We start from the raw sequence: 21,449 nt of genomic DNA, 5'->3' as shown, positions 1-21,449 counted from the left end.
GAACTCAGAATCAGAAGCACTAGAATCTATAAGTACAAAACTTATATTTATACAGAACAGTTAAGCTAAGCCACGCCCAGGCTCCGAACCGTCTCACGTGGCTCACAACAGATCCTGTTTCTTAGTTGCAAAACAGTTCCCATTGGCTGACTTGTTGTTATGGCTATTCCAGCTCATAATTTCTTATACACCGACACAATTCACTTAGTAACGGTTTGTAATTACAGCAACACTGGAAAAAAAAGTGGGGGGACATTTTCCATCCCTTAAAGATCCTTGCAGCATCCCCGTGGTCACGCGATCAAAATTCAAGTTCTTGGCAAGTGACTCAAACTTATGACGGTTGCAGTATCCTCGGGGGGAGGGGGTGTAACACGATCCCCTTTTGTGATCTTCTGACAAGCAAAGTCAACGGGGGAAGCCAGATACACTTAAATGTCAGAGTTTGTTGCAGCAATCACATCCAGGAAGCACACACAGGTAACTGATTCAGCAGGATTCATTAACTTCTCTTTATATATCATATAACACATGAAATAAATATACAATACCAAAAGCAAGTTTTCCAATGTGGTAGTAAATACAAGCAAACACAGGCAGAGGAGAGAACAGTTTCAATTTCTATTCACTAGATCTCCGAAACAATGGGTTAAAATAATACATATAGGGAATAGGTGAATCTCCACTAGGTGGACTAACATTCCACATATTACGGACAGGCATAAGAATTGAACATTTATGGAACAATACAGAGCGGCACAGCTAAGCCACACCCAAGCTCCAAATTGTTTCAGCTCCCATTGGCTAATCTTGTTACTAAGTTCATGAATATCTTCACTGACACTTAACAACCGTATTACTGTCTGAACACCTGCAGTGATTCACTTAATCCCTGTGACCAAAAATGTCATAAAATAGGGCACAACTCCAGGACTATTGCATTTAAAACTTTAGGGGAAGTTTTCTTCTTAAGAAGCTTCCTCACTTTTTCAAGGCTTGAAATAGCAACTGCACCAGCTCCCAAGTTGTGTTCTACTCAGGTTGCAAACTCTGCCCTAGCTGTAAATGCTTTTTAAAAATCCGTGCAATATGCCCCAGGTACACTGTCAGCTCTGATGAACTCTTTATCAGTGTCTACAGGTAGTAAATACAGCAGCAAGGTTTATTGCTTTGAGTAGCTTTCCAATGTTGGATGAAATGACTTTTTATCGGACCTAATGGTAGTTAAATATAGATTTAGCAGCCGTCAACATTGTTCATGTTACCTTTTAATAGTTTCCTGATCCAAGGATGAAGAAAAATAAGAGTATATTAACGCCTGAGCTAATCATAGCAACTACGTTGGTGATTGTGGATACAATAAAAGGAATTAAGCCAGTTTTTTGGAGACCTTTGAAAGAGGTGTAGAAAACTTCTTTGCTAATGCTGGATGCTAAGGATACAGAGTTGACAATTCCTACAATTTAAACCCCAGCATGTGGTCATGTTCAGAGGTGGTATTCTACCTCTTCCGATCTGGTAGCAGAAATAGCGGGTAGCCCCACCAACTCTCCCCAGCTGTATGGCATCCCATTTAGGCCATTTTTTTCCGCCAAAAGCACATGCACGGAAGGCTGTGCACCAGGGGTAGGTTCAGGCAGTCACTATTGCTGGTTCACTCATGGACGCACTGCACACATGTGCGCTTGATGTGTGCCCATGTGCAGTACAGTAAAAATTGCACATGTGCAGAAGCAAAAAAAAAAAAAAAAGATGGCGGCTCCTACGGTGCTGCCCGGAGTACTAGTTTGGGGGCGTGGCAGGCCTGGGTCGCTGCTGGTTCCAGCGATCCAGGCCGCTGAACCACTACCAGCACTACAGGTTCTGCTGAACCGGTAGGAACCCACCACTTTGGTGCACAGGCGCGAAGGTAAGCGCTCACATTTGTGAACCGGTAGGGAAGGGAAGTCAATGCCACCTGTGTTCATGTTGTGTCTAGAATTCCTTTTGTGTTGTGTTTCCCAACTTGGGCTCGGGTCAGTCAACTTTGTGTACCTTCTTGTGTTAAGGTCGCTGCGCTTCTCTCGGCTCTGGGCACGGTGCACAACCACAAGGCGCAGAAGAACAAGGTGCAGCACCGCCAGCAGGTCAAAGTGCACCAGAAAGAGAAAGAGAAAGAGGAAGAGGCGAAGCTGAAGAGGCAGAAGGAAGCCAGGAAGAAGCTTTTCCGGATTCTCGGACAGAAGGAGAAGAAGAAGCAGAAGTCGAGCCTGAAGAGCTCTGTTGAGAAAGAGTAAGAAGCAGCGATGCGCAGAAACCGAATGAGAAGCCGTCTTCCAAACGCGGGCCTCCAAAACACCAAAGCCGTTCTGGTTTGGAGGACTACATTCTGGAAAACTGGTGGGACCACAGCCATTGCTTCTAGATGGGTCTGGAGGAGAGAACAGAGCCTTCAGAGAAGGTTCTGTTAACAGCCCAAGAGAGCTTCCCACCTATCTACCAATGCCTTTCTAATAACACCTGTCAGTAAGGATTGATGCACTAAATTATTGGATGACTAATGAACAAAGATCTAAAAATATTCCAGCTTGGTCCTGGATTTGGAAAGGCAATTGATTGTATCCGAAAAGAGCTATCCAGTCTAAAACTGTCTTTGATGATGTTTATTCGGTACAATGTTGAAATAATCATAAATATATTTTATATTTTAGTTGGGGAAATGACAGATGTATGGTTTTTGCGGGCAATCTGAAAGGGTTTTTAACTTGCTTATGGTGGAACGTGAAATGCTTCTCCGACACTATGATCTTACTTACAATTCAACTCGTTGAATTGAGCCAGTTGACCCATTAAAAGGTAATTTCAACAGTAGAATCTGGAGCTGTAGAAAAAAGATCATGTTACGAGATGATATTGATTCATTCCAAGAAAGGAAGCAGCAGCTTTCATATACAGGTTAGTCCCTGACTTAACAACCATTCATTTAGTGACTGTTCAATGTTACAACGACACTAACACACACACACACACACACACACACACACAAACACACCACTTATTACTGTTTTTCACACTAAACAGCCGTTGCCGCATCCCCATGGTCATGTGATCAAAATTTGGACACTTGGCAACTTTCGTACATCGGACTTGCTATACTTTATAAGCCATTGAAGGGGATTTTTTTTTTAATCCTGAATTTGGAGAAGCCTTCACATGAGTGGCTTCAATCGTAGGTTTTCTGAACATTTTAAAATAAATGTTGCTATTGCTTCTCCTTCAATTCAGGCAATCCAGATCTGCCTACTTTTGGAGGTAAAGGTAAAGATTCCCCTCGCACATATGTGCTAGTCATTCCCGACTCTAGGGGGCGGTGCTCATCTCTGTTTCAAAGCCGAAGAGCCAGTGCTGTCCGAAGATGTCTCAAAAGTACTGCAAACTAGGGCATACAAAACCTTTGCCAGACCAATTCTCGAATACAGCTCATCTGCCTGGAATCCACACAGTATAGACGTCTCCATGGTCATGTGGCTGACATGTTTCAACATCGAAGGCGCACGGAACACTGTTTGCAGACGGTACAACAAAATTGGGTTACATTGAAAGGAACTAGATCATGCGGATCTGATAACAGCAATTGTACATTAAAAAGATGGATGTTTCCTGGGTATTTTATCAGGTAAGATGCCATGAGATGGGTACCATGAGTAGAAGATACAGTGTAGTAGTCCCAAAGGTTCTTTTTTCAAGAGGCAACTGGATTTTCCTAGTCTTTCCTTGGAAGACATTTCGCTTCTCATCCCAGAAGCTTCTTCAGTTCTGACTGACCGCAGGATTTAGATGCCCTTGCAGTTATCTGGTCGTTTGCACTCTCTCTGGGAGTTGTTGAGGCTACTTGGAGGTTTTTCTAGGAATCTAAATCCTTCCCTCCTCCACCATTCAGTCAGAACTGAAGAAGCTTCTTGGATAAGAAGCGAAACGCCTTCAAGGAAGAACAGAGAAAGTCCAGTTGCCTTTTGGAAAAAGCACAACATGGGACAACCATGACCTGGATGACTGAGAATCTTTGTAGACATGCAGTATAGTAGGGCGGGAGCTGTAGTTTATGTAGTCCCTTGTCCATAGGGGCACAATCACAGCTCGTATGGAATTTTTTTTTCTACCGGGCCTCCAAAACAGTTATGGGAAGTTCATTGCCAAGGTGGCGCAGTGGTTAAATGCAGCACTGCAGGCTACTGCTAGATCAGCAGGTCAGCGGTTCAAATCTCACCGGCTCAGGGTTGACTCAGCCTTCCATCCTTCCGAGGTGGGTAAAATGAGGACCCAGATTGTTGGGGGCAATATGCTGACTCTCTGTAAACCGCTTAGAGAGGCCTGAAAGGCCTATGAAGCGGTATATAAGTCTACTGCTATTGCTATTGCTATATTGCATCGTGCTAAAGTTAGCACCCTTTGGAATTTGGAGACAGTTATATGGTGGTAAGTCTTTTATTTTGAGTCACAAGCCATGGAAATATACGAGTGAAAGATCAAAGCAGGCCTCTCATTGCTCAGTTCCAGGTTCAAGTGATATACTCCTGAGGTTTGTTAGATGGTACCTTGTAGGTCATCTAGTCCAACCCAGGAGACCCTATACCATTTCTGACAGATGGCAGGCCAGTCTCTTCTTGAAAGCTTCCAGTGATGAAGCTCCCACAGCTTCTGAAGGCAACTTCTGTTCCATTGGTTGATTGTTCTCACTGTCAGAATATTTCTCCTTATTTCCAGGTTGAATCTCAGTCAGTTTCCATCCATTATTTCTTGTCTGGCCTTTGGGTGCTTAGGAAAATGGCTTGACCTCCTCCTCTCTGTGGCATCCCCTCAAATATTGGAATGTTGCTGTCATGTCTCCCCTGGTCCTTCTCTTCACTAGACTAGCCATGCCCAGTTCCTGCAATCGTTCATTGTATGTTTTAGCCTCCACTCCTAATCCTCTTTGTTGCTCTTCTCTGTACTCTTTCTAGAGACATAGAAAAGATAAATTGGACTCTCAGGTCCAATGATCACTCACACTCAAAAGTCTCGGCCATTTATCTAGAACAGGGGTCCCCAACTCCTGGTCCATCAACTGACACCGGTCCGTGACATGCCAGAGACCGGGCAACGCAAACAAGTGAAGCCCCATCCATGGGATACAGGCAACCCATAAAGCCACACCCTCTCTGGTCCACAAAAAAACCTCTCCACAGAACCGGTCCCTGGTGCCCAAAAAGTTGGAGGCCACTGATCTAGAACTTGTTAAATTTAACTAGAACAAGTTAAATCCATCAACGGAGATTTGAAGTCAGATAATTGTCTTAACAGAATATGAGAGTTCGAAGGAAGCAGCTCAGAACATCTCCATTGTCCCAAGACCAGTTCAAAAAACCCAGTTTTAACAGAATAACAGGTGGAAGAGACCTCGGAGGTCATCTAATCCAACCCCCTGCTCAGGCAGGAGACCCTATACCATTCCAGACAAATGACTGTCCAATCTCTTCTAAAAAGCTTCCAGTGATTGAGTGCCTATGATTTCTGAAGGCAAGCCATTCCACTGGTTAATTGTCATCACTGTTAGGAAGTTTCTCTTTAATTTTCCAGGTTGCTTCTCTCCTTGATTAGTTTCCATCCATTGTTTCTTCTCCTGCCCCCTGGTGCTTTGGAAAATAAATTGACCCCCTCTTCTTTGTGGCAGCCTCCCAAATACTGGAAGACTGCTATCATGTCCCCCCCCCTCCCCTAGTCCTTCTTTTCATTAAACTAGGCGTACCCAAATCCTGCAAAGGTTCTTCATATGTTTTAGTCTCCAGGCCTTTGATCATCTTAGTTGCTCTTCTCTGCACTTTTCCCAAAGCCTTAACATCTTTTTTGTAATGTGGTGACCAAAACTGGGTGCAGTATTCTAGGGGTGACCTTACTAAGGATTTACAAAGCGGTGCTAGTACTTCACGTGATTTTGATTCTGTTTATATGGCAAGGAATCACTTGCCAAGCTGTTTTTATTCTGGAGACAAGTTGTTCCACTGGTTAATTGTTCTCACTGTTAGGAATTGTCTTCTTAGTTCTAGGTTGCTCCTCTCCTTGATTAGTTCCCATCCAACCTCCTAAGATCATTGTAAGGATTGCTGATAATAAGAGATTTTCCCCTCACTGCAATATTTCATAAAAGCAGTGGTGGGATTCAAATAATTTAACAACTGGTTCTCTGCCCTAATGTCCAGCTGGGTAGGTGGGGCTTGGTGGTCATGTGACTGGGTGGGCATGGCCAACTCAACATCACTCAGGACGATGGGCGCTTCACCTTAGTTGTCACAATGTCATAAGGGTTAACCGGAGAGGCAGTTTCTGTAAGCAGGGCAATAAAGATTAGGTTAAAAACAGCCCCAGAATGTTTCCTTCCTGCCTTCGTTACAGGATTAGCCCTGTAAAGTAGAAAAAAACAAAAAGATTTCTTCCAACAACTGGTTCTCTGAACTGCTTAGAAAGTTAACAACCGGTTCTCCCAATTAGGTGCGAACTGGCTGAATCCGACCACTGCATAAAAGCCAACATGCAGTGCCAGGGAGGTGTGCTGGCCAATTTAGCAAGCCAATTTCCTGTAATAGTTTGTTTCGCCCTTCAAGTCCAAAGGAGCAACCCTTGCTCCTTCTTGAGCAAGAATTAAGACACAACAACCATTGCAAATAAAGATGGACCACCAACCCACATAAGATGCTGTTTTGTTTCAGGGAATGGCAGATATATTTTCTCCTAGGAGGGTGTCAACGTCTCAGAGAGATGGGGGGGTGGGTAATCCCGACAGCCTTAACAGATGGGTGTGGAGAGACGGGCCTCGCATCATTTTCCTCTAGCACAAAATGACATGTCATGAAACTGTCAGGATTCATCCCTAATTTGACATTCTGTCAGTCGGCACAGGAGGCAGCTTGAGAGAGAAGTATCTCAGGCATGTCATAAAATCTTCCCCCGTGTGTTTTTTGATTTGGAGCTTGCAATGGGAAGGAAACAAAGAAATGAAACTGGGTTTTGCTGATAAGGTTGCTTGTTATTGTAGAAATGGCTAGTCTAGATTAACATGTAAGAGTACAAAGTTCAGGCCACGATGCTATTATCCTGTTTTACTGCACTAAAAAGGGTCAACATTTTCCCCCCATCTTTACCCTATATTTTTCCCATGTCTCATAATACATGTGGGTGCATGCATAATTTTGTATTTATTTATTTATTCTGTAATGGTTTTGTAGTGTATATTGGAGGTGGTAACCCTTTGAGACCTGCATGCAAGGAATGTACATTAATTCATGCCGATTAATGTACATTCAAAGTGGCAATAACAATAGCCCTTAGATTTATATACCACTTTACACTGCTTTACAGCCCTCTCTAAGCAGTTTATAGAGTCACCTGTCGGGGTTCCAAGTAACACCTCCAAGATAAGAAGACTCCGAGGCTTGAGTTTCCTCAAAGTTCCATTTTATTAGAGATGTCATATTGGCACCTCTGGGAAAACCCGAATCTGAAAGTTTCCAGGTTTTCCCCACCCAAAAGACAGTCCAAGTCCTTGCCCAGCACCCATATGTCCATCACATTGTCCAATCAGGCACAGTCTAAAACTAGAGATGCCTCCCAGTCACACCATCACAGCTGCAGGGCAAGGTGTCCTTAACTCTCTGAGAAAGGAATGTTATTTAGCCTATGTCTCTCCTATACTCTATATAATTCCCCCCTCCCATTTTCCCACAGTAGAAATTGTGGCAGGCTTGAAGGCCCAATTCAAAAGATGGCTTCCAGATGGCTTCCAGGTGGCTTCCAGGTCTGATGTCAGGCTCTTGCCCCTAACAATCTGGGTCCTCATTTTACTCACCTCGGAAGGACAGAAGGCTGAATCAATAGCAACAGCATTTATTATTATTATTATTATATACTTTATTTGTATGCCGCCCTTTTCCCTGGGGGGACTCAGGGCAGCTCACAATTGAAGGGAGGGGAAAGACAGACAAGTTACAAACATAGAAACCATACATCGTTAAAAGCACAACAGTCATACCATTCGAGTGGGGTTACAAGTCTTTAGCCCCAGGCCTGTCGGAACAGCCAGCTTTTAAGGGCTATGCGGAAGGTCTGGAGGGTGGTGAGGGTACGAATCTCCACGGGGAATTCGTTCCAGAGGGTCGGAGCAGCCACCAAGAAGGCTCTCCTCCGGGTAGTTGCCAGTCGACATTGGCTGGCTGATGGAATTCGGAGGAGGCCTAATCTATGGGATCTTATTGGTCTAGAGGAGGTAATTGGCAGTAGGCGGTCTCTCAAGTACCCAGATTTAGACTTATATACCGCTTCATGATGGTTCACAGCCCTCTCTTAAGCAGTTTGCAGAGTCAGCACATTGCTCCCAACAATCCGGGTCCTCAGATTGCACTTTTATGCACTTTTTAACATGCATAAACATTTTAATATGCCCTTTTAACATGCAGAAAGGCCCATCGCTTTACTCAACTGCTCTATCAAAGAAAGACCCTCGACTCCATTTGCAGTGTAAGGGATGCTTTTCCTAAAACCTAGTGGTTGCAGCGTAAGCAATGCTGGATCTGAGTATTTCCGCGTAAACCCAGTAACTTTCTCCTCTCCCAGCCCCTCTCTCCCTCCTTTGGTCACCTTGTTAGTGTCCAATAAAGGTCAAAGTTGTTTTGGTAACAGTTCTAAATTTTGGTGACTCTTCAATGTGGGTTTGCACTCCATTCCCATGCCTGTGTCCTTTGATTGTTTAATCATTGTCTCTGGTTGGCACGTCTGGTTCCTGTCATTCCCTTCCCCCTCCCTATATCTTCCCCTCCCCCCCCCATACTTTATGGCAGGCTGCCATCAAAAGCGAAGCAGGGCTGCAGCAACGTGATGCCGGATCTGACATGCATATCCTTCCCATTTTGAAGTTGCAGGTAATTGTTGTTGGAGATTTCCCTGAATCCAGGCAAAATCTTTGAATTGACAGTGACCTGACTGATATAACCCATTTACCGGTAATTCTTTTGGAAACTACTGTCAGATAACTACTCCTATCTGTCGGAGTGCGCACAGTGTAACTATGTGAGACAATCCAGGAGCAAATACTGTAAACAGAGGTTTGTATTTAAATAGTGGTTTTATCTACAAAGAATATATACATACATGTACTTTAGTCAGACCTCAAGCAAACAGCAATTACAGCACAGGTACACACACACAGAGAAAGATACGCCCCAACAGGGCCTCTTTATTACAGGCTTTTAAAATGATATCAGCCCAAAAACCTTGCTGATTCATTCCCAGTATTACATCATCATAGCAGCTGGCCAGCTCTTAAATCATTACCCTGACACTATCTTATGGGTTCGACTTTTTATTTCCTTCCTTTGGTATTCGCCGGTTTCCTGTCTAAATATGAACATTTTAAGTTTTGGAGAATAGCCAAGATTGGCTAGATGTTGCCACCAGGATGGATATTTGCACGCATACCCATAATCAAAATTAATATCTACTCCTGTGCCACCACCAAAGATTTAATTTAGGGACTTGAGAGGGAGGGCTGGTGCCTGAGAAAGATCTCTCTTGACTCTCACTAATGACATTTGAACAATTAAACGTCTGCAACATCTGACTTAGAATCAATGCAAAGATAAAACAGAGACCGTGTTTTCCATCAAGATATACCGGCTAACAAAAGAGACCGAATGGAAACACAAGCTTTTGGAATGCAAATGAATACCTTAACTGCCAAAATAATAATTAATTTGGGTTTTAGAATCTTGCATTTGTTGCTTTTGAAATTATTGACTGTCTGTGTTACTGCAAGAAAAGAAAATATTGAATACAGAATAATAGAGTTGGGACTTTGGAGGTCTTCTAATCCAGCCCTCTGCTCAAGCAAGAGGCCCCATTTCAGATAAATAAGGTTGTCCATTCCCTTTGCCTTCCACCAAAACTGATTTTATAAAATCCCATCATATTTCATTATAATTATTTGCTTTGATCATACCTTTTTAAAATTTAATTTCTGTTAATTTATCATTTGTTGCCACACTCCAAATTTCATTATACCACTCATTTCTTTGAATATCCCAATTTCGTCCCCAATATTTAGCCATCGCTAATCTAGCTGCCGTTATCAAATTTATAATCAATTCCTTGTTTGTTTCATTTATATCCGGTTTTTCCACCAGCAACAGTAATGCAATCCTCGGTGACATCTCTAAATTTACATTCAAGAGTGCTCAATGTTTGTCTAACAGTGCCAACCACTATTTCTAAAAAAGTACCTATTTTGAAATTGTCTGTGTCTAACCTTTCTATTTTTTCTTCTGTGAACTGAAATATCAGAATTATTATTCAATAGTCAATTTTATATACACATTCAACAAAATGTCCAATAATTACTCAACTGCATAACTTATACCTTCCCTTATCAAAGTCCTTGTGAGGGATAAGTAGTTGAATCAGTTTTCACCTGAAGAGGGCAGTTTGACCATATCAGTTTTAAGGATTTAGAAACTTGACTGATATTTTCAGACTACAGACTCCCTCCTCTTATCCGAGTCTTGAGATAAGTGTTAAACTGGAGAGATTAATTTCTGGATGTCTATCCTCTCATTGCTACCATGGTGTGTTCCATCTGGCTGAATTAAGACAAGACAGATAAGAGATCAGATCAGATAACCTTTATTGTCACTTTTTTCCCTGTGAAAATGGAGGTTAAATACATTTTAGGTTTTTAAACTTTTTAAATACATTTTTAAATACATTTTTAAATACATTTTAAAATACATTTTAAATACATTTTTAAATACATTTTAAATACATTTTAAAGTACATTTTTAAATACATTTTTAAATACATTTTTAAATACATTTTAGATTTTTAAACTGTCCTAAGAATGTGGTGGTTCAGTGGATAAGATACTGAGCTTGCTGATCAGAAAGGTCGGCAGTTCAGCGGTCCGAATCCCTAGCACCACATAACGGAGTGAGCTCCTGTTACTTGTCCCAGCTTCTGCCGACCTAGCAGTTCGAAAGGACATAAAAATGCAAGTAGAAAAACAGGAACCACCTTTGATGGGAAGGTAACCGCTTTCCGTGCGCCTTTAGCATTTAGTCATGCGAGCCACATGACCACGGAGATGTCTTCGGACAGGACTGGCTCTTCGGCTTTGAAACAGACTAGACTCGGGAACGACTAGCACATATGTGCAAGGGGAACCTTTACCTTTATCTTTTAAGAATCAGTGCTGAATTTGTTTTGATTGCCCTTTGGTGTGGTTTATGGTTCTTCCATGTTTCCATGCATATACATACTGTGAATTTCGTGGACTTTATAGTTTTGTATACAGGTGTGGGGAAAAAGCCAAGTAGAACCGTAAGGATAAAAACTACATCTGTTTGCATATGGATGTGCTTTATTACCTCTCTTGGCATCTTAACATTTTAAAATACAGTAAGTAATTCCTAGCACTTAACATCTATAGAATTCTAGTCAGTTGTAGCAAGGATTTATGAAGCAAGATTAAATATTTCTGTATAATTTATGAAGGATCACTTAATCCCAGTTCAGCATGTTCTTTCCACCTGGTTATTAATCTCTTTTCCCCTTACGTCCATCTCTTGTTTACTTTTGCAGAGGCATTGATGTACTTTGAAGTGCAGCTTCCTACATCTCTTGTAAAACACACAACAGAAGTACTGTGACCTTTTCCAAAGACATTTGCAGAGCAGGTTCCTCGGCCTTAAGAGCAGAGCAAATCTGCACATTTTATCAGGCGGGGAAAAACAAATGGCTCCTTATAATAGAAAGCTATCGCTTGGAGCTGTTAATTTAGCTTTCAACAGTTGCGTCAAAGAATTCCCAGCTGCAACAGGGAGGAAGCTGAAAATGAAACAAAACAAAACCAGGAAGAAGCAACCTTTTCATATGGCAATCCTCTATGTTAGAATTTAGAATAATTTTATTGTCACTAATTGGCGTACGTTAAAATGAAATTTTGTTGCATACCGCTCTCAAAGGGTCACCACCTCTAATATACAGTACATAAACATGACAAAATAGATAGATAGATTGATAGATGTTAGATAGATAGATAGATGATAGATAGATGATAGATAGATAGATAGATAGATAGATAGATAGATCGATAGATCGATCGATCGATAGATAGATAGATAGATAGATAGATAGATAGATAGATAGATACCCACATATATGACACAGAGAAACATCACAGTCTAGTTCAGATGTATACATGTACACGGCGACAGAAGAATCTTGTGAGTTTACCAGACAGATGGCATAAAGGAACAAAACTGTTACAGAATCTGGGGGTCCTGCTGGAAATACTTCGAAACCTCCTCCCAGAGAGAAGCAACAGAAACAGACCATGAAGTCAGTGTGTGGGGTCTCTAACAATGCTTTGAGCTCTAAGCACAGAACGCTTATAAGCAGCATCCTGAATAATGGAAAGTGAGCTTCCTATAATCTCCACTGTCCTCACCACTCTCTGTAGAGACTTTCTTATCTGAGGCACTGAGGCTATCAAACCAAACAGGAATGGTTTGTTAAAACGCTCTCAATTGTGCCTCTGAAAAGCACTCAGGACAATAGTTTTAGAGATATAAAATAGAGAATATTTTGTCAGCTAGTCAAAATACTAACACAGAGCAGACATACAACCAAGCTACATAGTTCTTAAAACTGTTACAGGAGAGAGATGTCCGGGACAACGCTGATACATATAGTCCTCGACTTAACAACAGTTTGTTTAGTAACCATTCAGAGTTACAGCGTCACTGACTAAAGTGACTTATGACTGTTTTTCACACTTAACAAGAGTTGTAGCATCTCCAAGGTCATGTGATGAAAGTTCAGACGCTTGACTACTGACTTACACTTATGACAATTGCATTGTCCTGGGGTCACATGATTCCCTTTCACGACCTTCTGACCAGCAAAGCCAATGGGCATGCATTTTTCCCAGTGAGCATAGGCACCCTTGACCATCAAGCTCAGGACCATCTCCTCCTCCTCCTCTCCATAAACCCTTCTCTCTTCTAACACTGATGATGTTACCTAGTTTAGTAACAAAATGTCTGCAAAACCCCCACCAACCTTCAAGGTTTAACCTTGAGCCATGAATATTCTCTTCTGTCAGTACAGTTATAAGTGTGGGAACTGATCATAGGTCACTTTTTTCAGTATGTTTATAACTTCAAATCGTGGCTAAACAAGGTAAGTTGATGACTAAGAGAACAACAGAGGTCCCCTAGTCCAACCCCCTGATCAGGCAGGAAACCCTATACCATTTCAGAGAAATGGCTATCCAATCTCTTCTTAAAAACCTCCAGTGATGGAGCACCCACAACTTCTGAAAGCAGCTCGCTTTACCAATTAATTTTTCTTACTCTCAGGAATTTTCTCCTTAGTTCTAGGTTGCTTGATTGGTTTCCATTCATTGCTTCTTGTCCTGCCTTCAGGTACTTTGAGGAATAGCTTGACCTAGTGGTGAAGTCTAAAAATATTTCCTACCGGTTCTGTGGGCATAGTTTGACGGGATCATGTGATTAGGTGGGCGTGGCTATGTAGTCATGTAACTGGGGGATCAAAAGACAGAAGCTTACAGTGTTTTGCAGGAGCAGGGTTGGACTAGATGACCTCCAGGTCCCTTCCAGCCCTGGATTATCCTCTGAAGCTGCGTCTAGTGCCAGGTTTGTAGTCCTTCCTTCCTCTCCTTTTTCCCCTCCCTCCCTCCCTTTCTTTCTCTTTCTTTCCCCCCCCCTCTCTCTTACTTTCTTTCTCAGCACCCCCACCCCCGTTTTTGGCCTAGCAGGCCTCAGGGAAGCCTGCGGGGAGCAAAAATGGACCCCTGTGTTTCTGGAGAACCTGTAGTAAAAACAAATGCTTAAAAAGTAAAAAAAAGACAAAGTTATGAAGATCAGCTGTATGACGTGCAATCATTGGAACTTTTTAAAAAACTTTTTTTTAGTATTTTTGACTACCGGTTCTGCGAACCAGTAGCATTTTTTATTAGCGGTTCACGATGAACCAGCTTGAACCGGTAGTATTTCACTCCTGGGTTGACCCTCAGCCCCTGAGATATAGGAATACCACTATCATGTCTCCCCTAGTCCTTCTCTTCATTAGACTAGATATACCCAGTTCCTGCAACCGTTATTCATATGTTTTAGCCTCCAGTCCCCTAATCATCTTTGTTCCTCTTCTCTGCACTCTTAATATTATTAGACTACCTGTATGTTGTGCGATGTGGCTTCACTATATGGGAGAGTCTCTGAATAGGGATTCTTCTCTTGACTCCACATTTTTCAAACAGGAAGACTATTGTCCTTTGGGGGCCCCAGATAACAGAGAGGAAAACTTCAGGCATGCAGCAAGTGCTTTCAAGAGAGAAGTGCTGATTAGAAAAGATGGAAGAACTAAGATTCAGATTCACTGCTTGAGGAAACTGGGCAAATCAAATCGTCTCGACTGACTGCGTCTCCATCCCATGTCCGAACCCAATTAAAACCAACCCATTAAGACACCCACCCACCCACCCACCCACCCTCTCTCCCTTGCTGGGCCTGAGAGAACAGCTCACATTTGTCAAAATGAGCTTCCCAGAGGACGTAAAGAGAGACGAACAACCGGAATGGTGACTTTGTTGGCAGAAATTGCGCAGCCGGGAAGGAAGCTGCTGGAGGGAATTGTGTAGTTCTTTTAAGGGCTTTTATTTTAATTTATTGTCCCAAAGGTGCTTCTTTCCCCCCCCCTCCACCCCCAAGAAGCAACTGGACAATCTGGTTTTTCTTTGAAGACATTTCACTTCTCATCCTAGAAGCTTCTTCTGCTCTGATTGGATGGTGAGGAAATGGAAGGATTTATATTCCTTGCAGACAGCTGGTCATTTGCATCCTTTGGGAGAGCAACTTACAACAGCAAAGCCAGCACTCCACACACACACACACACACACACACACACACACACACACCAAGATTTATAGAGGGATGACAGCTCCAACCACGCCTTACTCACACAAGCACGAAGCCGAAAACAGCAGCCTGAAGATGGCGAGTGGGACCTCGCTGAAACGTTGCCGAGATATCTCAATCTTACACGGAAAAAGACCCAAATACACCAAAACCTGCTTACCTGTACCCATGAAAATCTATGAAAACAACACGCACACACACATATACACACAGTTTTATCTACTTCGGGCGAACCAGTAGTGGTGGTGGCAGGAGGCTCCACCCACACACCCGGATGTCATCTTGTCGTATTTTTGATGCTCTGTGCATGCAGAGAAGGTCTGCACATGCGCAGAGGTGCTGCGTGCACTCATTTGAAAACCGATAGTGAAGGTAAGTTGATTTCACCCCAGTTATATCCAGGAAATATGTTTAAGATTTCAGCTTTCATAAATCATCACTCTAAGTGATGGATAGTTATAATTTTTACTTCCATCCCAGATTCTGGATTGGAAAGATATATAGTTTGATCTCCAATGAAGTGGATTATTTGAATGAACTCAGCATTTCCTGAACTGAATAAAATTTAATCACATGGGATTTGAAAGTTCTTGTAATGTTCATCTGAGGTTAGGCAGGAGTCAGGACACCATTGTACAAACTTGTCCCTCTCTGCTAAATTTTATATATACTGTATATAGACTAGTATAGATCTATTTCAAGCTATTTAGCTCTCATCAGCTAGCCATACCCTAACTGGGAATCGAACCTGGGCTGTATTACATATTAGTTATATTAGCCATTAAGCCACAGGCTCTCCTCCTTTATCAACTAAAAAAAGAAAGGCTTTCTGCCTGGATGGCTCCCAGAGTGAGCCGATAGCCAGAAAAGAGAAGCAGTATGCTCACTCCTATATTTGGGCATGCCAGGGGTTGTGACACAATAACTAACATACATACATACATACATACATACACACACACACACACACATATATATATATATACATACATGCGTGTGTGTGTGTGTATGTAAGTATATTAATCTTAGAAACAAATCATGACATTTGACAAATTGACAAGTGAACATCGTTACAATTGGGCATTTAAAAAGGATAATTTGAAAATGTTTAGATGTAGATGTTCAAAAGCCCTGAAGGTACCACATTCCTGATCCGAGGCATACACTACATTCATCTTACCTTTTCTAGAATATTTTGCTTCTCTGCAATCTAATTGTTTCTCTTATTGAGTCTTCATATGGCCATCACTGACTGATTATGTGCAGTCCTTTAGTTGTTGACTCTTAGTGGACACATAAGAATTTAGGGGGAACTGTCTCCAACCTGTTTCTCTAGGTCAGGGCTGTCAACTCAAGGCCACCTGGAGGTTTGTTTGTGTCTTCGGGGTGACCTGCGTGGTGCAAATGGGTGTGGAGCCTTCTTGGAACTGCTGAAAGGGCTCTGTTGTGGAGCTGTGCTTTCCACCCTGTGTCCCTTCACAGGCGCAGGGAAAACAGTAACAGATTAACAGAGATGGAAGGGACCTTGCAGGTCATCTAGTCCAACCCCCTGCCCAAGTAGGAGACCCTACATCTGCCTCTACCTAGGATTGAACTCACAACCTTCTGATTGTGAGGCAAGAGCGCCACCTTCCACAGGGCAGAAACATCCTGCAGAAAGCACAGCTCTACAACACAGCTCCTTTCAACAATTCCAAGAAGGCTCCACACCCATTTGCACCACTCAGGTGATTCTGAGGACACAAATAAACCTCCAGGTGGCCTCAAAGACCCTCTCAAAGGATGCAAATGATCAGCTGTCTGCAAGGAATATAAATCCTTCCATTCTTCACTGTCCAGTCAGAGCTGAAGAAGCTTCATGGATGAGAAGTGAAACGTCCTCAAAGAAAAACCAGAAAGTCCAGTTGCCTCTTGGGGGGGGGGGAAGCACCTTTGGGACAACCATGATCTGGAGGACTGAGAATCTCCATAGGCATTTTACTTTATTGTAATGAAGACCACTTTGGTGACGAAAGACTCTAGGAAAGATTTCTGAAAATTTCGAAAAAGAAGAACGATACTTGGGTCCAGCTGCGGCAACCATGCCGTTTAGTTCCATTGAATATGAATCAGCCCCTCTGCGACTGAATAAACAATCAAATTGGAGATCGGTCGCGCACAGTAGTTCTCTGTCCGTTTTAAAGCTGTTTCATTTCTTTTGGCTTATAACCTCCTGCAGGTTGCTGATCGGGCTGCAGCAAGAGGCAGATTGTGTGCTACCAACCTCAAAATTTCTGAGCTAACCAGAGCGTTAAAGGGAACGGCCTTCCGAAATTAAAAGAGGACATGCCGTTTCTACAGATTGAAGGCCTTTGCTTCCTCCTCTGCAGAATACAGAACAAGAGACCTTGGAGGTCTTCTAGTCCACCCCGCTTCTCAAGCAGGACCCTATACCAGTCATGGCTAAACTTTTGGTTGTTGCGTGTCAAAAGCGGGCATGCCCCCGCACCCATAATGCAATGCATGTGTGACACCACCACCCCATGCACCTCCCGCCCTTGCGTATGCACACGTGACCCCCCCATGCCCCATTTTGGGCCTAGTAGGCCTCCCTGCAGCCTCCTGGGACCAAAAATGGGCCATGGGGGAAGTGACCCCCTCCCCCCACATGCGTATGTGACCCCCCTGCTATCCCTGCATCTCCCACATGTGCCCTGCCTCTGTGCATATGCGGCAAAGACCTGAAAACCAGCTGGCCAGCAGGAGGTGTGCACTCATGGGCAGTGGAGCTGAGCTGCGGCAACGGCTTGAGTGCCCGCAGAGAGAGGGCTCTGCGTGCCTCCTGTGGCATGCATGCCATAGATTGGCCATCACAGCCAGTGGTGGGATTCAATTTTTTTTCTGTGGGCATGGCTTGGTGGGTGTGGCTTGAAGGGTGTGGTTGGGGAAGGATGCTGTAAAAGCCCCATTTCTTCCCCACTCCAGGGGAAGGTTACTGCAAAATCCGCATTTCCTCCAGATCAGCTGGGACTCAGGAGGCAGAGAATAGATGTGGGCGGGGCCAGCCAGAGGTGGTATTTACCAGTTCTCCAAACTACTCAAAATTTCTGCTGCCAGTTCTCCAGAACTGGTCAGAACCTGCTGAATCCCACTTCTGATCACGGGCATATACTATTCGGGACAAATGTCAGTCCAGTCTCTTCTTGAAAACCTCCAGTGATGGAGCACCCACAATTTCTGAAGGCAACTTCCATTCCACTGGTTAATTTTTCTCACTGTCAGGAAATTTCTCCTGAATTCTTAAGGTTGGATCTCTCCTTCGTAAACTCCCATCCATAACTTCTTGTCCTGTCCTCAGGTGCTTTAAGAGCATCAGTTGACCCCTTGTTCTCTTTGACCAACCATCAAATATTGAAAGATTGTGATGTCACCCCGAGACCAGCATTAGTAGATCGTGCTAACAGAAGAAAATGGAATAACACTTTTGCTGTGCGGACTATTTAAGGAAGAGAAGAATTCTATCCCAATATTTGTTTTTCTTCACTTTGATTTTTAGGGAAGGCTGTTGCTATCCACTCTGCTTTCGGAAGGAGAAAACAGAATAAATCTCATTTCGTGGACTGGCAGTTAGCACTTATTTTAAAGCTAGTAAACCAAGTGGCTGAATTTGCACAGAACTCAAGGTGAATTTTTTAGGGGGCAAACTAGAAGTTAATGTGTTTTAAGGCCGTTGTGCACATCCATCCACTCTGCAGCTTTCACATCTTGTGAAAGAACGGCGTGCCTGGAGCCAGCAATTTGCAACGTTATAAGAGAGTTATAAAAATGCCACTTTTCTCAGAATTTCCTATTAAGGAGAGAAAGAAATGGGGTTTTTTTTCCTCTACCTCGTGCACCAAATAATCTGAGGTTGTTGTTGTTTACCACGAGTTCTTGGATAGGAAAGTCTTGTGGATTCCATCTGCCCTTGGTGGGTATTGCAAGGAACCAACTTCTGGAAGGAGACGGAAGAACATTCCAGGCGATGCCGTCAAAGATAAAATATGACCCAGCAACCGTTCTCTTTGATTTCACGCTGTTTTCACCGTCAGGCAGTTTTGTCAGGCAACATTAACTCCAAAGATAATTGAATGCTATCAACTTCATGCCGTTCCACTGGGGAGGCCAATGCTTCAAATTTAAATTACACTCGGAAATAAGCCATCCTTTCCCCCCACTCCCCTAACATTCGGGAGGAAATCGATGGGGAATCAGTAAAAAAAAGTGGATTTTGTGCCTTGTTCAGACTTGCCGTATCTGGGCTGCCATTATAGAGGACAGAAACCAGACACAGGAATTCATCCACTTCCAGCATTCTAATAAAGATAATTTTTGCTTAACAACCAAAAGTCGAAGTTACAATGAAACACTCGCCTCCACCCCCCAAATAAAGTTATTTATGATTTATCCTGAAAGTTATGATTGCTTCGCACCACCCCACGATCACATTTTGGACAGACAAGTTATATTTTACAACTGGTTGCAATTTCCCTTGTTGAAGGCACTGCAATTGGTATCATTTTGTTATTGTTGGTGGTGGTTTCCATTAAAAATTGTATCTATTGATCAGTGGTGGGTTTCAAATTTTTTTAGAACCTCTTCTGTAGGTGTGGTCTGCTTTGTGGGAGTGGCTTTCTGGCCATGTGACCAGGTGGGCATGGCTTGCCAGCCATGTGGCTGGGTGGGCGTGGCCAACTTGTAAAATGTGGTGAAACTCACTTAACAACGCTCTTGCTTAGCAACCAAAATGTTGGCTCAGGAACTCTGGCATTGAAGTGTGCAAGTCTTAAAGCTGTCAAGTTACAAGACCCTCACACCCCTAATCCTTCAGAAAAAAACACCCAGGGGTGTTCAAACTTGACAGCTTTAAGACTTGTGGACTTCAACTCCCACAATTCCTCCTCTCGCTCTTCATCTTGATGATGTGTGGATGGGTGGGGGGAGGGAGCTGGAACCGGTTCTAAATGGCACTGTAGATTTGTGGAACCTCTTCTATAGAAGAGGTTAGAACTGGCAGAAACCCATCCTTGCTATTGATAGCTCTTATGTTATACAGTTCCTGCAACTGTTCCTTGTATGTTTGCGCCTCCAGCTCCCTAACCATTTGTCTTGCTCTTCTCTGCACTCTTTCCAAGGTCTCAGTATATTTTTTGTGTCAGGGTGACCAGAACCGGTTGCAATATTCCAAGTATGATCTTAACAAGGCATTGTAAAGCAGTACTATCACTTGTCATCTTGATGCTATCTCTCTTTTGATGCAACCCATTGGCTTCTTTTGGCAGCTGCAGCACACTGCTGACTCATCCTTAAACGGTGATCCACCCGAACGCTCAGATCCCTTTCAAAGTAACATAAAGTAACTCTTTCAGTTACTTTAGTTACTTAAGAGCCGAGGTGGTGCAGTGGTTAGGGTGCAGTACTGCAGGCCACTTTAGCTGACTCTGCAGTTCAGTGGTTCAAATCTCACCGGCTCAAGGTCGACTCAGCCTTCCATCCTTCCGAGGTGGGTGAAATGAGGACCCGGACTGTGGGGGCAAGTTGCTGACTCAATTTGCTAAAAAAATTTGTAAACCGCTTAGAGAGGGCTGAAAGCCCTATGAAGCGGTATATAAGTCTAATAAATAAACAAATAAACTTTATTTCACTGACTTCCGAGTAACTGCGAGCCCGACTTCACCTACTCACAGATGTTTTAATCTTGGCAGATCCTTGTAAAAAAAATAATAATAGATTTTCTTCCACTGAGTTAGCTGTCTGATTTGGAAGGGGTACAAAAAAAAATAATAGATAAAATATTGCACACCGACTGAACGGAAGCTTGTGAAAAAAAGCCACCATTTTTGTGTCTTGAAGGTTGCTGTTGCTTTTTAAAGCTCAGGAATGACAAGCCTGGAAATCCAAAGCCAAATCCCCAGCTGTTAACAGACAACGTTAAAAATAAATGCACTTTCGATTCAGTAGAATCTGTGTCTTTACCCAAGAAATTAAATTGGTTATTCTGGTTGATGAGTTTCCAGCAATTTCCATAGCGGTGGAGTCCTTAGTGCTCTCTGAGCTTGCTTGTTTTCTTGCAGACATTTCGTTACCAAACTAGGTAACCTCATCAGTGCGGGTAAGGCAAGTAGTAAGTATTTTGCTATACCAAACCCTACTCCCTGACTACCATTGATGATGTTACCTAACTGGGTAATGAAACGTCTGCAAGAAAACCCCCAAACTCAGAGAGCACCAAGGACCCCACATTCCTCTTCCTCCTCTTCCTCCTCCTTTCTGCAAAGCTCATTCCCTTCTAGCACTGATGATGTTACCAAGAAAACAATCAAACTTGGAGAGCACCAAGGACTCAATAGTTTCACCCTTAGCTACGCATATTCTCTTCTAGAAATTTCCATAGCTCAATGTTATTCCTATGTCCGACTCTGTTATTCCTATGT

General features: G+C 43.0%; 1 protein-coding gene across 2 annotated transcripts in view; it reads left to right on the top strand.

Moving 5' to 3' along the window:
• Positions 1–2,702, top strand: part of BMS1 (BMS1 ribosome biogenesis factor) — a 42,549-nt gene extending 39,847 nt beyond the window's left edge. For both annotated transcript variants that reach the window (XM_087701816.1, XM_087701815.1), the window contains exon 23: positions 2,049–2,702. In XM_087701816.1, the coding sequence (XP_087557942.1) occupies positions 2,049–2,276 (228 nt within the window). In that variant the 3' untranslated portion in view covers positions 2,277–2,702. The remainder of the gene's footprint in view (positions 1–2,048) is intronic.
• Positions 2,703–21,449: the final 18,747 nt, after the last annotated feature.

This window comes from Thamnophis sirtalis, unplaced genomic scaffold (genome assembly GCF_051295495.1).
Source record: "Thamnophis sirtalis isolate CommonGarterSnake01/CBP01778 unplaced genomic scaffold, rThaSir2_p1.2 scaffold_15, whole genome shotgun sequence".
In the NCBI taxonomy this organism is placed as follows: Eukaryota; Metazoa; Chordata; class Lepidosauria; order Squamata; family Natricidae; genus Thamnophis; species Thamnophis sirtalis.
This window is presented reverse-complemented; position numbering and strand designations above follow the sequence as displayed.